A 16451-nucleotide genomic window follows, 5' to 3' on the forward strand; every position below is an offset into this window, starting at 1 on the left:
TCCCTGCAACTTATTTATAGCCTCGCCATGGTAATTTGTGGCAATCACAGTATTTAATTCTGTAATCACACTGCAAGCAGGCATCCAGCCCAGTGAGGCTGGGGAGCCTGCCAGGTCTCAGGGAGGGACTTGGGGGCAGGGCAGGAGTGTGGAGGTGGTGATGTCCCCATCAGCTTCTGGCCACATTGTGTCAGCTGTGGCCCTGGCTCTTTGCCCCACCTGCCCACCCCGATGCACCCTGGATCACAGTAATAATAACAGTAAACAACTACTAACACTTTTATAGCTCTTACCATGTCCCAGGCCCTGTCCTGGGCACTTTGTATATACGGGTTCCTTTATCCTCATCATCCACTCTATAAGGTAGCTTCTATTATTATGCCCATATTCCAGATGAGGAAACTGAGGCACAGAACTCACACCTGGTAAGAATCTACATTTGGGGACTTCCCTTGTGGTCCGACGGTTAAGAATCCACCTTCCAATGACTGGGACATGGGTTCAATCGCTGGTCAAGGAACCCAGATCCTATGTACTGTGGGGCAACTTGGCCCCAGTACAACAACTATTGAACCTGTGAGCTCCAGAGCCCACATGTCATAAGAGAGGCCTGCATGCTGCATCAAAGATCTGGTGCAGCCAAAAAAATAAATAAATTGAAAAAAAAAAAAAGAGCCTACATTAGTATTCAGGCATTCTGGCTCCAAAGTCCACGGTCCCAACTAGGTCTCTCCCAGCCCCAGAAGTGAGGGGTCTCCCAGGCTTCCCGCCCATGACCTCAGCTCTGTCAGGCTCATTCCTCCTGGTCCAGCTGCCCCAGAGCTGCACACACGAGGATGCCTGGACTACGAAGCATGGTCGCTTCATCCCGGGGAAGTGACAGTCAGCGTCCCTTCTTGGGGTTTCCCACTAGCAGACTGTTTCAAGTGCAGGGGGAAGAGGTCTTGGGGACATCGGTCTTCAAGGTGTCACTTATCATTTTGTGCTCCTGTTTTTTTCTCCTGGAGAAAGGAGATTGTCATACTGCCTCTTGGGAAGTTCCTGTGGAGGTCAGGGGGATGAGAAGGGAACCACTTTGTCAAGCATTGTCTTCCACTAAGTGTGGGGCAGCTCTCTGTCTTAATTAGTTGTGTGGTTTGGGGCCAGTGATCTTGGTTGGTGGAGCCTCAGTCTTCTTATCTGTAAAATGGGGCTAATAAGAAGAGGACCACAGCTCAGAGGCTAACTGTGGAGGCTATATGAGATGGTACCTGTAAAGCTCATAATGCCTGGAACATAATAAGTGCTCAGTAAAAATGCACCCTGTACTGGTTTCTTTTATTATGATCCTGTCCTGAAGACGGGGTGCAGGCCTCTTTTAGCCAAGCCCAGGGCAAGGTCTACAGGATGTTAGAAATAAGGCAGAAGAGCCTGAGCCACTGAAGGAGCCTGAGTAAGTGCTGGGCAGAGTCCAGCCTCAAAACAAGTTTTTTTCCTTCCTCCTTCAAGGCAACCCCCTCCATCATCGGGGAAACGATTTCCTGTCTGTTTGGGCAGCAGCTCCAAGCTCATAAAGCAGTTACCCTTAGACCAGAGTTGTGTCCTTGAGGACACAATATTTCAGAAATGCACTTCCCGATTAAGCAAAACTTCTCACTTGGAATTCTTTGCAGAACGCCCTCCCCTGGGGCCAGAAGCGGCTGAGCTGTTGTTGACTCAGAAATGTGTTGGCCAGGGCTCTCACCCCCACCCACCAGAGGGTTGCCCGCAAAGCCCCTGGGAAGGCTGCTCTCCAGACATGACTCCTAGTGGGTGCTGAAGTCTCACAACGGGGGGGGGGGGTGGAGTGGGAAGGAGAGAGGGCCATCCGGTCTAAAACCCGCTGCTTTAGCGGTGAGTGAGTTCCCAGTCATTGCAGGCAAACAAGTGGCTCACAGTCCAACCGTGTGGTTCAACCACACAGAGGAAACAGTACCCTTCTCATGGGGAGAAAGGAGAGGTGGTGTGGATTTCTCCATGGCTGGCATCACTGGGTGGGCCGTGAGGGGGCCATTGGATGTATTAAAGGCCTCTCTATACCTTAACGTCCAGGGCAGTGGCTTTCAGAAATGTGAGTGTTAGGTCAGACAAACTGTTCCGTAAGGGGTCAGATAATCCTCTGCCAACTGTAAGGACTCTGTGATGATCAGTTAACTCTGCCACTGTGGCACAGGCAGCCACAGACAATACATAAATGAAAGAGCTGGCTGTGTCCCAATAAAACTTTATTTACAAAAACAGACGGTGGGCCAGATTTGGTCCACAGCTTTTGTGTAAAGAATCCTGCATGTACGTAGAGGAACAGGAGCTCAGGCAGTGCTGGATGCTCAGAAGTGCTTCCTGGAGGAGGAGGTGGCTGCTGAGAGAAGCAAGGAAAGATTCTTGGCAGTGGTGGCCCCGAAGCTCGTGGGTGACAGCTCGTGTGGTCCTAGACGCTGGCTTTGCCTCTCGGAGGCTCCACCTCCCCGGGACCAGGGTCCCATCATTTAAGGCTTTGCAGTCACTTTGAGAGCTTCAACCAGATTTTTAAAAAGTATTTTATCTAGCATCCCCAGTTATTTTCAGACAATGCTTGGTCCAAGTTTCCATCCGTATCTGGGAGTCACGAGATGACACTCATCCTGCTGCTGAAGTTACTGGGGAGGAAGAAAGAGTGGGAGAATTCCCTTCTGGGACAGCCCTCCTGGCCTCAGGGACCTCATCATGTCCTGCCTCCTTGCCGGCCTCCCTTTCCGAGAAGGAGAGAGGTTTTAGCTTGTTTTGATGTAGGAAGTGGGGACTGGGTGGCGTGGCCCTCCCAAGCTCTGGATGCTATCATTCCAGTTCTCCTGGGAGCCCAGGCCATGGGCCAGCCAGGGCCCAGGGGAGTGTCCAGGCTCTGTGAGGGGGGCCTGGAGATGCTGAGTCCTCCATTCCCCGCCCTACAGGAGAATTGTACCGAGTTTCCTTGAGAAGACAGAGGTTCCCAGCCCAAGGAAGCATTGAGATCCATGAAGACAATGAGGTGGGTTTCTGGGGATGTCTGGGCCGCCTCTGGGGTCAGAAAGCTAGGAAGAGTCCCTAGCCGGTAGACGGGCCAGCCGGTCTTCACCCAGCCCCTCACTGGACTTTCTGTGTGACCTGGTGCTGGTCTCTGTCCCTCTCTGGGCTTCCCTGGTAAAGAAGCCACCTGCCAGTGCAGGAGAAAGGTTTTTGATCTCTGGGTTGGGAAGATCCCCTGGAGAAGGAAATGGCAATCCATGTCAGTATTCTTGCCTGGAGAATCCCATGGACAGAGGAGTCTGGTGGGTACAGTCCATGGGGTCGCAAAAGAGTCGGATACGATTGAGTGACCAAACACACACTGTGCTTCTTTGGGCCTCCAGCCCCCATACGTATAAGAGCTTTTTGGGAGTCATCCCACTCTGACGTGGAGGGGCTTGCCCTCCTGGCAGCCCATGCCCCTCTCTCTGAACACACAGGAGGTGCCATCAGAGTCCCCTGTGTGTGTGATTCTCTGTGTGCCCCCTGCCTTCTCTCCCCACCCCACCCCACCCCACCGCCTGTCTCTCTCTCTATCCTGATTGATGTCCCCCTCAGGAAGGCTGCCCGCAGCGCTCCTGCAAGACGCACGTCCTCCTGCTGGTGCTGCACGGGGGGAATGTCCTGGACACGGGCTTGGGGGACCCATCCTGCAAGGTGGCTGACATCCATACCTTCAGCTCCGTGCTGGAGAAGGTCACGCGCGCCCACTTCCCCGCAGCCCTGGGCCACATCCTCGTCAAGTTCGTCCCCTGTCCCGCCATCTGCTCGGAGGCTTTCTCGCTTGTCTCCAAGTGAGTTCCTTTCTGCTTGTTCTGGCTGGCTGGGCCGGGTGGGGGGTGCCTAAGCAGAGGGGCTGCCCCAGCCACATGGGCAGGTGGGTGCCTGCCAAGGCCTCCCTGGGATGTCAGATCCTGACTGACCACTAGCATCACTGGAGGAGAGTGATCAGCAAGAATCTAATGGGATTACCACGCACCGAATTCTCTTCTGCCTGGGGCTGGGTGGCGCTGGTGCCCCACGATAGATAGCTCAGACTCCCTTGCTGTGCTCAGCAGGCCCTGGTCTTGTTGGCCCAGATAATGAAGCTGAGGCATTGAGAAGTTAAGCAGTTTCCTCCAGGGTTACACAGGGACCCAGGAGTCAAAGCCGGACAGCCCCACTCTTGAGCCACACAGTCAGAGCCAGTAGAGATGTATGCCCTGACGGAGGTGGCACATGGCGTTGTGGACACTCAGAGAGAAGGCCAGGGAGGCTTCCTGGAGGAGGTGATTTTTGAGTGTGCTTTGAGAGTAGCGTAACCTGGTGAGGGCATGGGCTCTTCAGTCATCCTGAGCTTGAGTTCCAGCTGTGAGACCGGGGTTGGGGGTGGGGTGGGGAGTGGGATGGGAAGGGCAGGAAGTTTTTCAACCTCTCCCTGTCCGTTTCCTCATCTGTAAAGTGGGGTTGATCACAGTATATCAACCACGTCTTGGAGTTTTCGTGAGAATTCTGTGTGCTGATATGTGTGAAGCACATGGCAGGGCACAGGGATTGGCTGTGACTTGCGTCACCATCCTCGTTGGAGTGCTGTCCATTGGTGGACAGTGGGCCGGGGCGGGAGAAGGGAAGCCCACCGGCTGGAAGTGAGGCAGTGTACTCTCAGGGCCTAGGCCCCTCATCCAAACCTGCCCTGGAAACTCTGCAGGACAGACTGAGAAACCGGGGGCCCTTTACCTCCTTTCACAGCCTCTGCAAAGAGGAGCCCCTTTGAGGAGGGTAGAAAGGGCCCCCCAGCCTGGTGCCGTCTCCCTAGGGAGATGGAGAAGAGGCTCTGCGTCAAGTGTGGCTGTAAGGAGAGGGGCTCAGCTCCTCTGGTTGGCGAGTGGGAGCACGGGGAGGACGTGCAGGGGTCTCATATGTCCCCTCTGAGAGAGAAAGGAAAGTCTCCTCTGCCTTCGAGATTCATCTGTGTTCCCAGAACACGGGCTGGGCAGATCTCTATCAGAGCTGGAAGGAAGGAGATTAGCCCAGGAAGGAAAATGTATTTCCCCAACGTGGTTAATGGCCCAGATCCCGGGTGTGATTTTTGTTAAACTGCTAGGCGGTAGGCCTCCCCCTGGGGCGGCTGAATCCGGAGGGGAGGAGCCCTGGAATCTGCATCCTGACTCCCTCTGGGCTTTGGCTCGGCCGCGGGTTTGGGAAGCTGAGCTGAATGAAGGCTCTGTCTGTCACACGCCAACAGTCGGAGTTAATTGTGTTCCTTCACAACCGATCTCAGTCCCCCAGCCACCCCCTCGCCCTCAGGATATCTGACCTCCAGAGCTGGGTCACCCAGTCCAGGCTCGATCCCCAGGAAGACAAATGGCCCATGGACACTGGAGGGGCCAGCAAGTGGGAGCCCAGCGCTCCCCCAGGCAGCATCTTGCCTGGGCCATCAATCAGCCCTAATCACTGCTGGGAGGGAGCTCTTTCTCAGATAATTAAAATCTCTCCGGCTGCAATTGAGGGCTGTTTCCTCTAATTTGTGTTTTTTTGGAGATGAGGAATGGCTGTCAGGCTGGCCTTGTGCAGCAGGGGATCTCTGTCACCTGCCCAGGGTGCCCTGAGCCCTGTCACCTTCCGCCGTTTCCGTCAGATTCCCACTGGGATCAGTGTTGGGTCCTGGGTCAGCCTGAGCTTGGACTCTGGGGGAAGGGCAGGCTCTGGGGAGGGGGTGTACAGTTCCCCCCTCTGCTGAACCTCCCAGCCAACTGGGCCCAATGCCCCTGGGGACAGAGGCAGGATGGGTGAGGGTGCAGGCAGGCACGGGCCACTGGGAGCTGGTCCCAGAGGAAGCTGAGCTGCTCAGAGAGAGGGGGGCAGAGAAGTGAGGGAGCCCATGCAGGGGCCGACAGTCAGTCCACTTGTTGGGGGATGCTGCAGGACAGTTTCTCTCAGTCTTTTCTGAGGTCACAGACCTTTCTGCAAAGCCCATGAAGGCTCTGGATCCCCTCCTCAGAAAGACAGACATGATACCATACATGCAGCCGCATGGCTGGTGTGTGAGCCCTATGCCTGGCACACCCTCTCTCCTCTTTCTAGCTTCCTTGAAGACTTTCTTGAGTCTAGATCAAACCTCACCTCCTCCAGGAAGTCTGCCATGATGACATGTTCCCACCCCCTTTCGGCTGCCAAGTGGCACTAGTGGTAAAGAACCCATCTGCCAATGCAGGAGACACAAGAGATGTGGGTTTGATTCCTCGTTGGGGAAGATCCCCTAGAGGAGGGCATGGCAACCCACTCCAGTATTCTTGCCCAGAGAATCCCATGGACAGAGAAGCCTGGCAGGCTACAGACCATAGGGTCGCAAAGAGTCGGACACGACTGAACCAGCTTAGCATGCATGGATATGGGATCTTAGTTCCCCATCTGGGATTAAACTCTGCAGTGGAAGCATGAAGTCTTAACCAATGGACCACTGGGGAAGTCCTGACATACCCGTATTCTGACCCACACCAGTGGCCTCCTCCATAACTGGTGTGTCTTTTGAGGTTGCAAAGAAAAGGGCAGAGAGCCCTGCTGTCGTGGAGACTCCAGGGGCCACATGATGGCTGGCATGGGATGGACACACAGGGGAGTCCTCACAGGCTAGCCACTCCCCCCACCCTGGGATACATTGCTGGTGCTTCGTCTCCTGCCTGGGTCCTCCTCAACAGCCCCTGACCCCAGGGCCCAATTTCTGGTCAGTGTGTGCTCTCTTTCGCCCCGTCCACAACTCCAAACCCACCCTCCTGCCTGGTCCCAGGTGGACTTACCTTGGCCTCCTGTCTGCAGCCTGAACCCATTCAGCCACGACGTGGGCTGTCTCAGCAACAGCCAGGACCATGTCCCTCTGGCCGCCCTGCCCCTGTTGGCCATCTCCTCCCCACAGTACCAGGATGCGGTTGCCACTGTCATCGAGCGAGCCAACCAGGTGTATGCGGAGTTCCTCAAATCCCCCGATGGGATTGGCTTCAGTGGGCAGGTAGGACAGCCTGCCCTCACTTCCCTGACCTGGTCCCTGCCTGGAGAGATGCTGGGACCTGCCGGAAGGATCTAGATCAGGCTGCTGTGCAGCCCTAGCTTCTGACATCCTAAGAGGCTTTTGAGATCTTTGGGTCTGTCCTCACTTTACAGATAGGAAAACTGAGGCCAACACCTGAGCTCTGATTATCAGCCCATGCTGATCTGTGACCCAAGTCTGACCCTGACTGTAGCCTGGTTCCCATCCTCAAGCGGACCCTCCCATCCCCATGTTTGGACTCTCAGTGCCTCCCCGGGACAGGCTCCTTGTTCCCCTGTGGACCGGCTGCCGGCACCCTGGCTGGGCATGGGGCAAGGGGCTGGCGGCGGACAGGCCTGCAGCCCCAGCTCTGCCTTCTGCAGGTGAGTCTCATCGGGGACTGCGTAGGGGGCCTCCTGGCCTTCGATGCCATCTGCTACAGCGCGGGGCCTACGGGTGACAGCCCTGGCAGCGGCAGCCGGAAGGGGAGCTTCAGCAGCACCCAGGTGCGGGCCAGATGGTGGGGTGGCAGAGGGGATGTCCTTGGGAGGCCCCCCCGGGGAGCAGGGCCTCTTGTGGGGGAGCAGTGTTAGCCCTGGTTGGTGCTGTGACATCCAGGTTGCAAAGTGTTCACAATCCTGCAAGAGTGGTGGGAGATTACTATCACAGGTGAGGAAACTGGAGCTCAGAGAAGGCTCTTTTAGCAGCAGGTCCCCAGAGAGCTCTCCAGAGTCCCGCTGGATCGCTGAGACCTTTTTTTTTTAAAATATAATTTTAAAAAGTTGATATTTTGTATTTTCATTTTTAAAATTCAGTTCAAGAAATTTGCTGGGTTTTTTTTGGCTGTGTGGCAGTAGGATCTTAGTTCCCTAACCAGGGATCGAACCGGTGCTCCCTGCAGTGGAAGCGCAGAGTCTTAACCACTGGAAGGTCAGGGAAGTTCCTCCAGTGAGCCCTTTGGACTTAGGGGACACCCCGGTGCCTAAAATCCTGTCGTTTTTTTTGCTTGTGTTGCGGCTCCCATGCTCCTTTTGGAAGAAGTACTGCCTCTCGCATCTTAGGAGAAGGGGGTTCATTTGTCCTGGGGCCCCAGAGTGACCGCAGTGCCCTCCTATCCTCTGCTCGGCCCCCAAGGACGCCCCGGTGGTGGTGGAGGAGGAGTGCAGCCTTGCGGGCAGCAAGCGGCTCAGCAAGAGCAGCATCGACGTCTCCAGCACCTTGGAGGATGAAGAGCCCAAGCGGCCGTTGCCTCGGAAGCAGAGCGACTCATCCACCTATGACTGCGAGGCCGTCACCCAGCATCACGCCTTCCTATCAAGGTAGCCGCTCCTTGTGCCTGCCCCGCCGCCTTCCAGCAGAGCGTCCAGGGGAACAGAGCCTCAGCCCAGCGTCATCTGGGAGGCCTGCTATGGGGGGCCAAGGGACCAGCACTGAAATGCTGAGACTGAGGCCACTCCCCATGGACCCTGCACAGAGGCCTGGGACTCTGCATGCTGAGCCTGCCAACCCCACCCGCTCAACTTGCAGAGAGATGGGACAGTTGGTTTCACCAAGAGGGTAGATGCTGCCCAGCCTACTTCACTGATGGTTTTAAGAATCTGGTGAAAGAACAGAAGTAGGTGGGTTTTGCATTTCTTAGCATTTCTTAGTATTGTGTTCTTGATATTTCTCAAATGGGCCAGCAAAGGCCAGGTAGGTCCGGAACTTTCCATGGATCACACAACCAGTTACTGAAGAGCCGGGGTCTCCCAGCGCCTGGCACCAGTACTCTTTTTTTTTAATTGAGGTATAGTTGCTTTACAATGTTGTGTTACATTCTGCCGTAAGCAATGCACTTTTATTCAAAGACCAGCCAGGTCCCTCCGTGGAACTGCCCACCCTCTAACTTTCTAGAAGGAGCATGTTAATGGACACTGGTTAAATGAACCTGTTGCTGTTCAGTCTTTCCAGCTCTTTCTGACCCTAAGGACTGTGCAGCGTGCTAAGCTTCCCTGTCTTTCATCATCTCCTGGAGTTTGCCCAAACTCATGTCCATTGAGTGATGCCATCCAACCATTCATTCAGGATTCATATGAGTATTGAACATATAAGTACAAGTGAGAAGAAATGCCTCTTTTCTTCTCCCCTTTCTCCTCAGTTCTCTCCTCCCATCCTCCTTTTCTATCCAAATGATAAGTAGCACCAGGTCATCACAACATTTGGAAAATGTATCCTCTCACCAGGGCTAACACTTTGGCGTTATTAATTCCTTTCAGTACATTTTTTACATGCTTTGCTTGTGAAAGTGAAAGTGTTAGTCGCTCAGTCATGTGTTTGTGATCCCATGGACTGTAGCCTGCCAGGCTTCTCTGTCCATGGGATTCTCCAGGCAAGAATATTGGGGTGGGTTGCCATTTCCTTCTGCAGGGGATTTTCCTGACCCAGGGATTGAACCCAGGTCTCCTGCACTCCCAGCAATTTCTTTACTGTCTGAGCCACCAAGGAAGATTTGCCTGTAGGTTTACCTAGAGAAAAAAAAAAACTCTTATATTATGGTCTTTCACCATATAATGAAAAATATTCTTAATATAAATATTCTGATAAATATTCTTAATAATGTTTTATTAAGTGAATGGATGATATCTTGCACAGTCCCAGCAACTGGACACTTTGTCTTTTTTCCAATTCTTTATGATTAGAAACACAGTCCGGAAACATCTTTGTGCATAAATGTTTAGGTATGTATTAGGGCTATTTTATTCAGATGGGTTCCTGGAGGAGGAATTATTAGGTCAAAGGCTCTGCATATTTAAATCTCCGACTATTCAAAAGCCCTCTGAAAGATTATTTTTGAGAGAAGAAGCTACATTTCAAGTCAGGTTGCAGGGTAAAATCATAACATTTCTGGTTCATCCTTGAAAAATCCTTTAAGAAAGCCCCACATTTGGAGAGTGATGTGAAGTTGGAGGCTGTCAGTGGCTGGTCCAGTGCAGCCAGCTCTTCCCTCTGGTGTAGGGACAGATGGCTGTTTCTCTGGCAATTAAGTAGTTGGTATGTGTTTAGGGACCATGCTGTACGTGAAATATGAATTGTTAAACAGCAGGGTCGTCATTCTCACTGCAAGATGCTCCCATTGCAAGAGGCAGAGGGTGTGTGGGGATTCAGATTCAACTGCCCAGACCCTCGCCCAGAGGCGATGGGGGACTGGCACACATTTCGAAGATTATTTCTAAAATTCCCTTTTCCCTCCAACTTGTGTATTTTGGTGGAATTTGCATTCCATTAGTGGATTCATGGGGCTTCCCAGGTGGCTCAGTGGTAAAGGATCCCCCTGCAATACAGGAGACGCAGGTTCAGTCTCTGATTTGGGAAGATCCTCTGGAGAAGGAAATGGCAAGCCACTCCAGTATTCTTGCCTGGGAAATCCCATGGACAGAGCAGCCTGGTGGGCTACAGTCCACGGGGTCGCAGAAGAGTTAGCTGGGACTTAGTGACTACAATAACAAAAATGTATTCATAGATCTTATGCCACTGGGTTTTCTGAAACCCTGAGCGGTACCTAAATGCAGCTGAAAGTTTCGGGAGGTGCCCAGTTTTCCTGCCTATTTTTGGCAGCCTGCTCTGGATATGCACATCAACTTGAGCTCTTTGAGGCAATGGGTGCCTGGGATGGGAACCATTGGAATTCTGTGTGGCTCAGGTTTTGCTCTTTAAGCTTGGTTTCCTCTGTGAGCTAGAGGGGAGGAGAGACCAAGCTGTTTGCATCTGTGTCTGCGGGTTGCCTGGAACACGAGTTACCACGAAAGCCCTCATCCTGGCAGGACCGATGTCGCCCAGCTGTCCAGCCAGGCTGGGCTTCTCTGTTGGGCAGGAACTCACAGTGTGGCCATCACAAGACCAGCACGATGGGGCAGGAGGCTTAGGTTTCAGGTGCTCAGTCCGTTTTAAGGAAGACAGTTTTATTAGATCACAGTCACACGGGTTTATTCACGTGTCACCCGCGTGCCATGTAGCAGTGTGAAGTAGATGTGATGGAGGTGATATGGGCCCCAAAGTCTGAAATATTTACCATCTGGCCCTTTATAGGAAAAGTTGGCTGACTCCTGCCTTAGCCAAATGTTGGCCAGGCCTTGGTGGCAGATGCTGAGATGGTCACCAATTTGTGCTGGTGATCAGGCAAGTCGGTCCCAGGCCGAGCCCTGCCGCAGAGATCGAGCACTGGGTGCTGCAACTCAGACTTCAGGCTGCCTGCTCGGTGCTCACTCCTTCGTGCTTGTTGTTGTTCAGTCACTCAGTCAAGTCCGACTCTTGGCGACCCCATGGACTGCAGCACACCAGGCTTCCCTGTCCTTCACCATCTCCCAGAGTTTGTTCAAACTCATGTCCATTGAGTCGGTAATGCCATCCAACCATCTCACCCTCTCACCCCCTTCTCCTGCCCTCAGTCTTGCCCAGCATCAGGGTCTTTTCCACATCAGGTACCCAAAGTATTGGAGCGTCAGCCTCAGTCCTTCCAATGAATATTCAGGGTTGACTTCCTTTAGGACTGACTGGTTTGATCTCCTTGCTGCCCAAGGAACTCTCAAGAGCCTTCCCCAGCACCGCAGTTCGAAAGCATCGATTCTTCGGCTCTCAGCCCTCTGTATGCTCAGTCGTCCCCCTAACCTGCACTCCCCTGTCTTCCTCCCTGGGCCAGCATCCACTCCGGCGTGCTGAAGGATGAAGCCGAGTCCCCGGCGGCCGGGGGCCCCCAGGTCCCCGAGGTCAGCCTGGGCCGCTTGGATTTTGAGGTGTCCGACTTCTTCCTCTTCGGCTCGCCCCTGGGCCTGGTCCTGGCCATGCGGAGGACGGTGCTGCCCGGACTGGACGGTGGGTGTGATGCTGGCTGGGGCCTGAGATGCCTTTGAGTCACTGGGCCCCTGTGTCAGGGCCTGGAACTGGGGAGAGTAGGGGTGGGGAGGACCAGAGAATTAGGGGTAGATGGAGAGAGAGGCGAGGAAGGAGAAAGGCGCGGGGGCAGGAGGGAGAGTGGGGCAACTTCCCTGACGGGGCCAAGGCGAGGCAGCCCCAGGTGGATTTCACTCCCTACCAGAGGCCCCATTGCCTGGTTATCATGCTTTCTGGGAAGAGAAACCGTACTGTGCCCACCCGCTCCTTCCCCAATGCCCGGGTTGGTCCCCTGCAGCCCGATCGGTCTTACTGCCCCCTGCAGATCAGCCCCCCTCCACCTCAGTGCCTCTGCTTGCAAGGTCCCCACAGCCTTGAATGCCTTCCCCTATTCCTCTGAAATACTTCCAGAGGTGAGTTGCACCAGAAGGTGGTTTACAATGGCTCTGAGGATATAAGAGGAGGCCCCTGGGAGCACAATGGATCAGGGATCCTCCAAATTCTTTTGTCCCAAAGCTTACCAACAAATTGCACTACGACTGTTGATCGCAGATACAAAGTCGGGGGTGGAGGTGCTCTGATAGAAGTAATGGAAACAGGCAGAATCCCACAGCTGTGCTTAACGTTGCTAAGGAAACCTAGGGTTCCCGGGATGCTGGACGGTCCAGTGCCCTGAGACGGACAGGGCGGCGAAATGATGCGATGCGGCCTCAGTGGAGACACCTGCTGGTCAATGGGAGAAGTATTCGGCCGGCTCTGACAGTTTACTTACCACCCCAGGTCTGGGAATTGAGCTGGGCCGAAGGAAGAGGCGGCTGATCCTGAGTGAAGGACCCTAGGTCTGCTTCACAGATCAGGTAGCAACTAAGTGACAGCCAGAATTGAAAGGAGTTTGATCAATGGAAATAGTGGAGGACGTCCTGCTAAGAGCAGGGGGAGCTTGAGCAAAGCCACAGAGAAGGGAAAGCAGCTGTCCATCATGGCCCCAGTGCTGGGTGCCTACAGTGGTGCTTCCGAGTGGGGCAGGTTGGCAAGGCCTTGAGGGTTAAGCTGAACCAAGTGGCTTTGATCCTGTCAGTAGCAGGGAGCCATGGCAGGTTCTTGAGCAGAGGAGTAGGTTTCTCAAATCTGCAGTCGAGGGAGCCTCCTAGGACCAAGGCAGCAGGTGTTCAAAGGGCTTCCTGTGTCCTCCCCCCACCTCCCAAGGTTTCCAGGTACGTCCTGCCTGCAGTCAGGTCTACAGCTTCTTCCACTGCGCAGACCCCTCCGCCTCCCGGCTTGAACCACTGCTGGAGCCCAAGTTCCACCTGGTGCCACCTGTCAGCGTGCCCCGCTATCAGAGGTTCCCACTGGGCGACGGACAGCCCCTCCTCCTTGGTAGGCTCTCAGGGGTGTCAGAGTGTGCTGAGCTGGAGGCTGGGCTCCCTGCAGGTGGCGCCCTAGGGCCACCTTCTCTGGTCCAGCCCCTCCAAGCTGTCAGATGTCAGAGTGGCTAGACTCACCTGAACAAAGTCTGTGTACTTTTGAGGGAGTGGGGGATGGCGTGGACAGGAAGACCGCTGACTCACTTGCCTTTGGAGCAGCCCACCTGTGTGAGCTCCTGCTCTGCACGAGGCATCTTTGGGCTCTGCCCCCTGATTAGCTCCTGTGTCTGGGGCCAGCGTAATGCTGAGATGTCAGACCTGATTGCAAGTCTGGGATCCACCCTGAGGGTTATTCCCAGTGCCTGGACTCTAGAAGTGCAGGTCAGGGAGTGGGTCACCCTGGTGGTCTTCTTGGAAGAGGGGGTCTTCAACCAAGGCATTTGTATAGGTGGAGAAGAGCTAGAGGGTGGGGTTTGAGGGATCTTCTGGGTGGAGGAACAGCAGGAGCAAGGGAGGTGGGTTGGGGGAGGGCCAGTGGCCTGCGGGGCTCACATGGGGTGAGCTGTGCATGGACTGGGGTGAGGCCAAGGGGAGGCCTGGGATGGACAGTCAGGGCTTGGAGATCAGAGCCTTGAAAGTTTAGCCCGTCCCTGTTCAGAGATTTGGGCCAGATTGGAGTTGGGGGGCAGGGGTGGGGTGGGGTGTGCTGCCCTGCATGTGTCTCATTCAGGATTTAAACCCAGCTTACCCCTTCCTGCCCCATCTCAAAGGAAACTTAATTTCCAAAGTCCTGTTTTGGCAGGAGTTTTTATTGATAGAGGGGTTCTATAGATAGAAAAATGAAAGTCACTCAGTCGTGTCCAACTTTGCGACCCCGTGGACTGTACCCTGCCAGGCTCCTCTGTCCATGGAATTCTCCAGGCAAGAATACTGGAGTAGGCAGCCATTCCCTTCTCCAGGGGATCTTCCCAATCCAGGGGTCAAACCCAGGTCTCCCGCGTTGCAGGCAGATTCTTTACCTTCTGAGCCGCCAGGGAGAAGGGCACCCTAAACTGTGACGTCTCCTGCCCCCAGAGGGCGCACTTGCCCCCAGGCTCATTTATGTCCAGGCTTAGCCACAGTCCTCCGAGGCTCAGAGAGGAGTGTGCTACAAAGCGCGTGGTTGTCACCTGTGGCCTCAGCTGGGCCTTTGGATGCAGTCCCCGAGGGGCGCCCTCGGCAGCTCTGTTGGAGTTGGAGTGACGGTTGGGACCCTGACTTGTGCCTGCATAACCCATGGCTTGGAGGATGTGAAACCAACGGGTGCCTGGTGAAGGGGTCCTGGTCAGGCCCCAGGATGAGAGGTGCGGGCTCCTCCCCAGGTGCCCAGGCTCCCACCCAGCATGGGGCTGGCACTGCCCAGGCAGCTCCATTTGAGACCCACCACTTGGCCTTGAGGCGGGGCTAAATAGCTCAGTTGGTAGAGCATTAGACTTTTAATCTGAGGGTCCAGGGTTCAAGTCCCTGTTCAGGCGTGCTGTCCTCTGTTTTGGGCTTCCCTCATAGCTCAGTTGGTAAAGAATCTGTTTGCAATGCAGGAGACCAGGGTTCGATCCCTGGGCTGGGAAGATCCCCTGGAGAAGGAAATGGCAACCCACTCCAGTATTCGTGCCTAGAGAATCCCATGGATAGAGGAGCCTGGCAGGCTACAGTCCATGGAGTCGCAAGAGTTGGACACGACTTAGCGACTAAACCACCGCCACGCGGACTTGACTGTGAAATTCCCCCTCCAGCTGATGCCCTGCACACCCACAGTGCCCTCTTCCTGGAGGGCAGCTCCCGGGGCAGCCCGCCGCTTCTGGATGCCCCTGCCTCACCCCCTCAGGCCCTGAGATCCCAGCGCCGGGCCCGGAGGATCAGCCAGGGCAGCTCCAGTGAGAGCTCGGAGTCCTCGGACAGCTTGGCCCCCGTGGGTGTCTCCCGCAGTGAGTGAGGGTCTCCTGGGCCCCGCCTGGATTTGCGGGAGAGGGGCTTCCTCCAGGTGGGCACTGGTTCCCTGCCAGGGCTGTTGAGGACGGCGGAGGAGGGGAACAGGATGTCTAGACTGAGCTCTAATCTCAGAGAGAATTGTGACCTCTGACCTGGACAGGGGTCCTGACCTCTGACGGTGGTCTGAGCTCTGACCTCAGCCAGAGCCCTAATCCCATCGTTCAGTTTCCCCACAGGAGTCCCTCTGACCAGCAGCCCTGGGGTGAGACTCTATATGTCTGTGGATCCGGCCCCCTTTCTGGGGATCAGTTTGCAGCGTGTGACCTGGAGGCTGGTTGGGTGGGCGAGGAGGCTGGGGGGTCATTGAAGCTGGGGGAAGACTGGCACATTTCCTAGGGCTCATTTTGAGCTGAGTGCTCTGGCTCCAAGTTCATGTCCCTAGTGGCGTGTCCATCACTGGATCTGCACCCTGGGCGTCCCACACACACTGCCTCCTGGGTCAAGGTCCTGGGGCAGGGCACTCAGTCCTCATCTCCCTCTTGGATCCACAGTCACAGCCAAGTGGTGGGGCTCCAAGCGCATCGACTACGCCCTGTACTGCCCTGACGTCCTCACAGCCTTCCCCACCGTGGCCCTGCCCCACCTCTTCCACGCCAGCTACTGGGAGTCCACGGACGTGGTGGCCTTCATCCTGAGACAGGTATACCGCCCCTGCCTGGGAGGGCCCAGCCTCCAGGGAGAAGGAGGCTGGGCTTGCCTTGCCAGTCACATTGGACACTGGAGCATGGCAAGTGGAGGGGGAAGTGACCTGGACAGACAACCGTTTGCATAAGGAATATGACTTCTGGTCAATGTCATGGCACTTTCTAGAAAATTAAATAGATGCCATGTAGGAGAACGTGCCCATGTTCAACTTGGAGATTGGAGTCATCACGCCTGTTCTCCTGTGGGTCTCAGTGTCCTCATCTGTAAAATAGGTGGAGCAGAGAGGCCAGTGACTGAGAGAGAGCCTGGGAGGTGGGGGCTGGATTGCATGCACCCTCCACGGCCAAGGAGGTGGAGACACAAGAGATGCGGGCTCGATCCCTGGGGTTGGGAAGATCCCTTGGAGGAGGGCATGGTGATCCACTTCAGTGTTCTTCTCGCCCAGAGAGTCCCATGGACAGAGGAGTCTGGCAGGCTATAGTCTGTGGGGCTGCAGAGTCAGACAT

The 16451-nt window shown here is 55.0% G+C and overlaps 1 protein-coding gene and 1 non-coding gene across 2 annotated transcripts in view; both read left to right on the top strand.

Moving 5' to 3' along the window:
• PITPNM3 (PITPNM family member 3) overlaps window positions 1–16451 on the top strand; it is a 91883-nt gene that overhangs the window by 65655 nt on the left and 9777 nt on the right. The window contains exons 7-15 of the mRNA XM_068977443.1: window positions 2946–3022; window positions 3598–3833; window positions 6835–7024; window positions 7426–7548; window positions 8177–8361; window positions 11718–11890; window positions 13115–13285; window positions 15045–15236; window positions 15792–15940. Of these exons, the coding sequence (XP_068833544.1) occupies window positions 2946–3022; window positions 3598–3833; window positions 6835–7024; window positions 7426–7548; window positions 8177–8361; window positions 11718–11890; window positions 13115–13285; window positions 15045–15236; window positions 15792–15940 (1496 nt within the window). The remainder of the gene's footprint in view (window positions 1–2945; window positions 3023–3597; window positions 3834–6834; window positions 7025–7425; window positions 7549–8176; window positions 8362–11717; window positions 11891–13114; window positions 13286–15044; window positions 15237–15791; window positions 15941–16451) is intronic.
• TRNAK-UUU (transfer RNA lysine (anticodon UUU)) lies at window positions 14714–14786 on the top strand. The gene has a single exon. It is a non-coding gene; the product is annotated as a tRNA-Lys (tRNA).

This window comes from Capricornis sumatraensis, chromosome 8, assembly GCF_032405125.1.
Source record: "Capricornis sumatraensis isolate serow.1 chromosome 8, serow.2, whole genome shotgun sequence".
Lineage (NCBI taxonomy): Eukaryota > Metazoa > Chordata > Mammalia > Artiodactyla > Bovidae > Capricornis > Capricornis sumatraensis.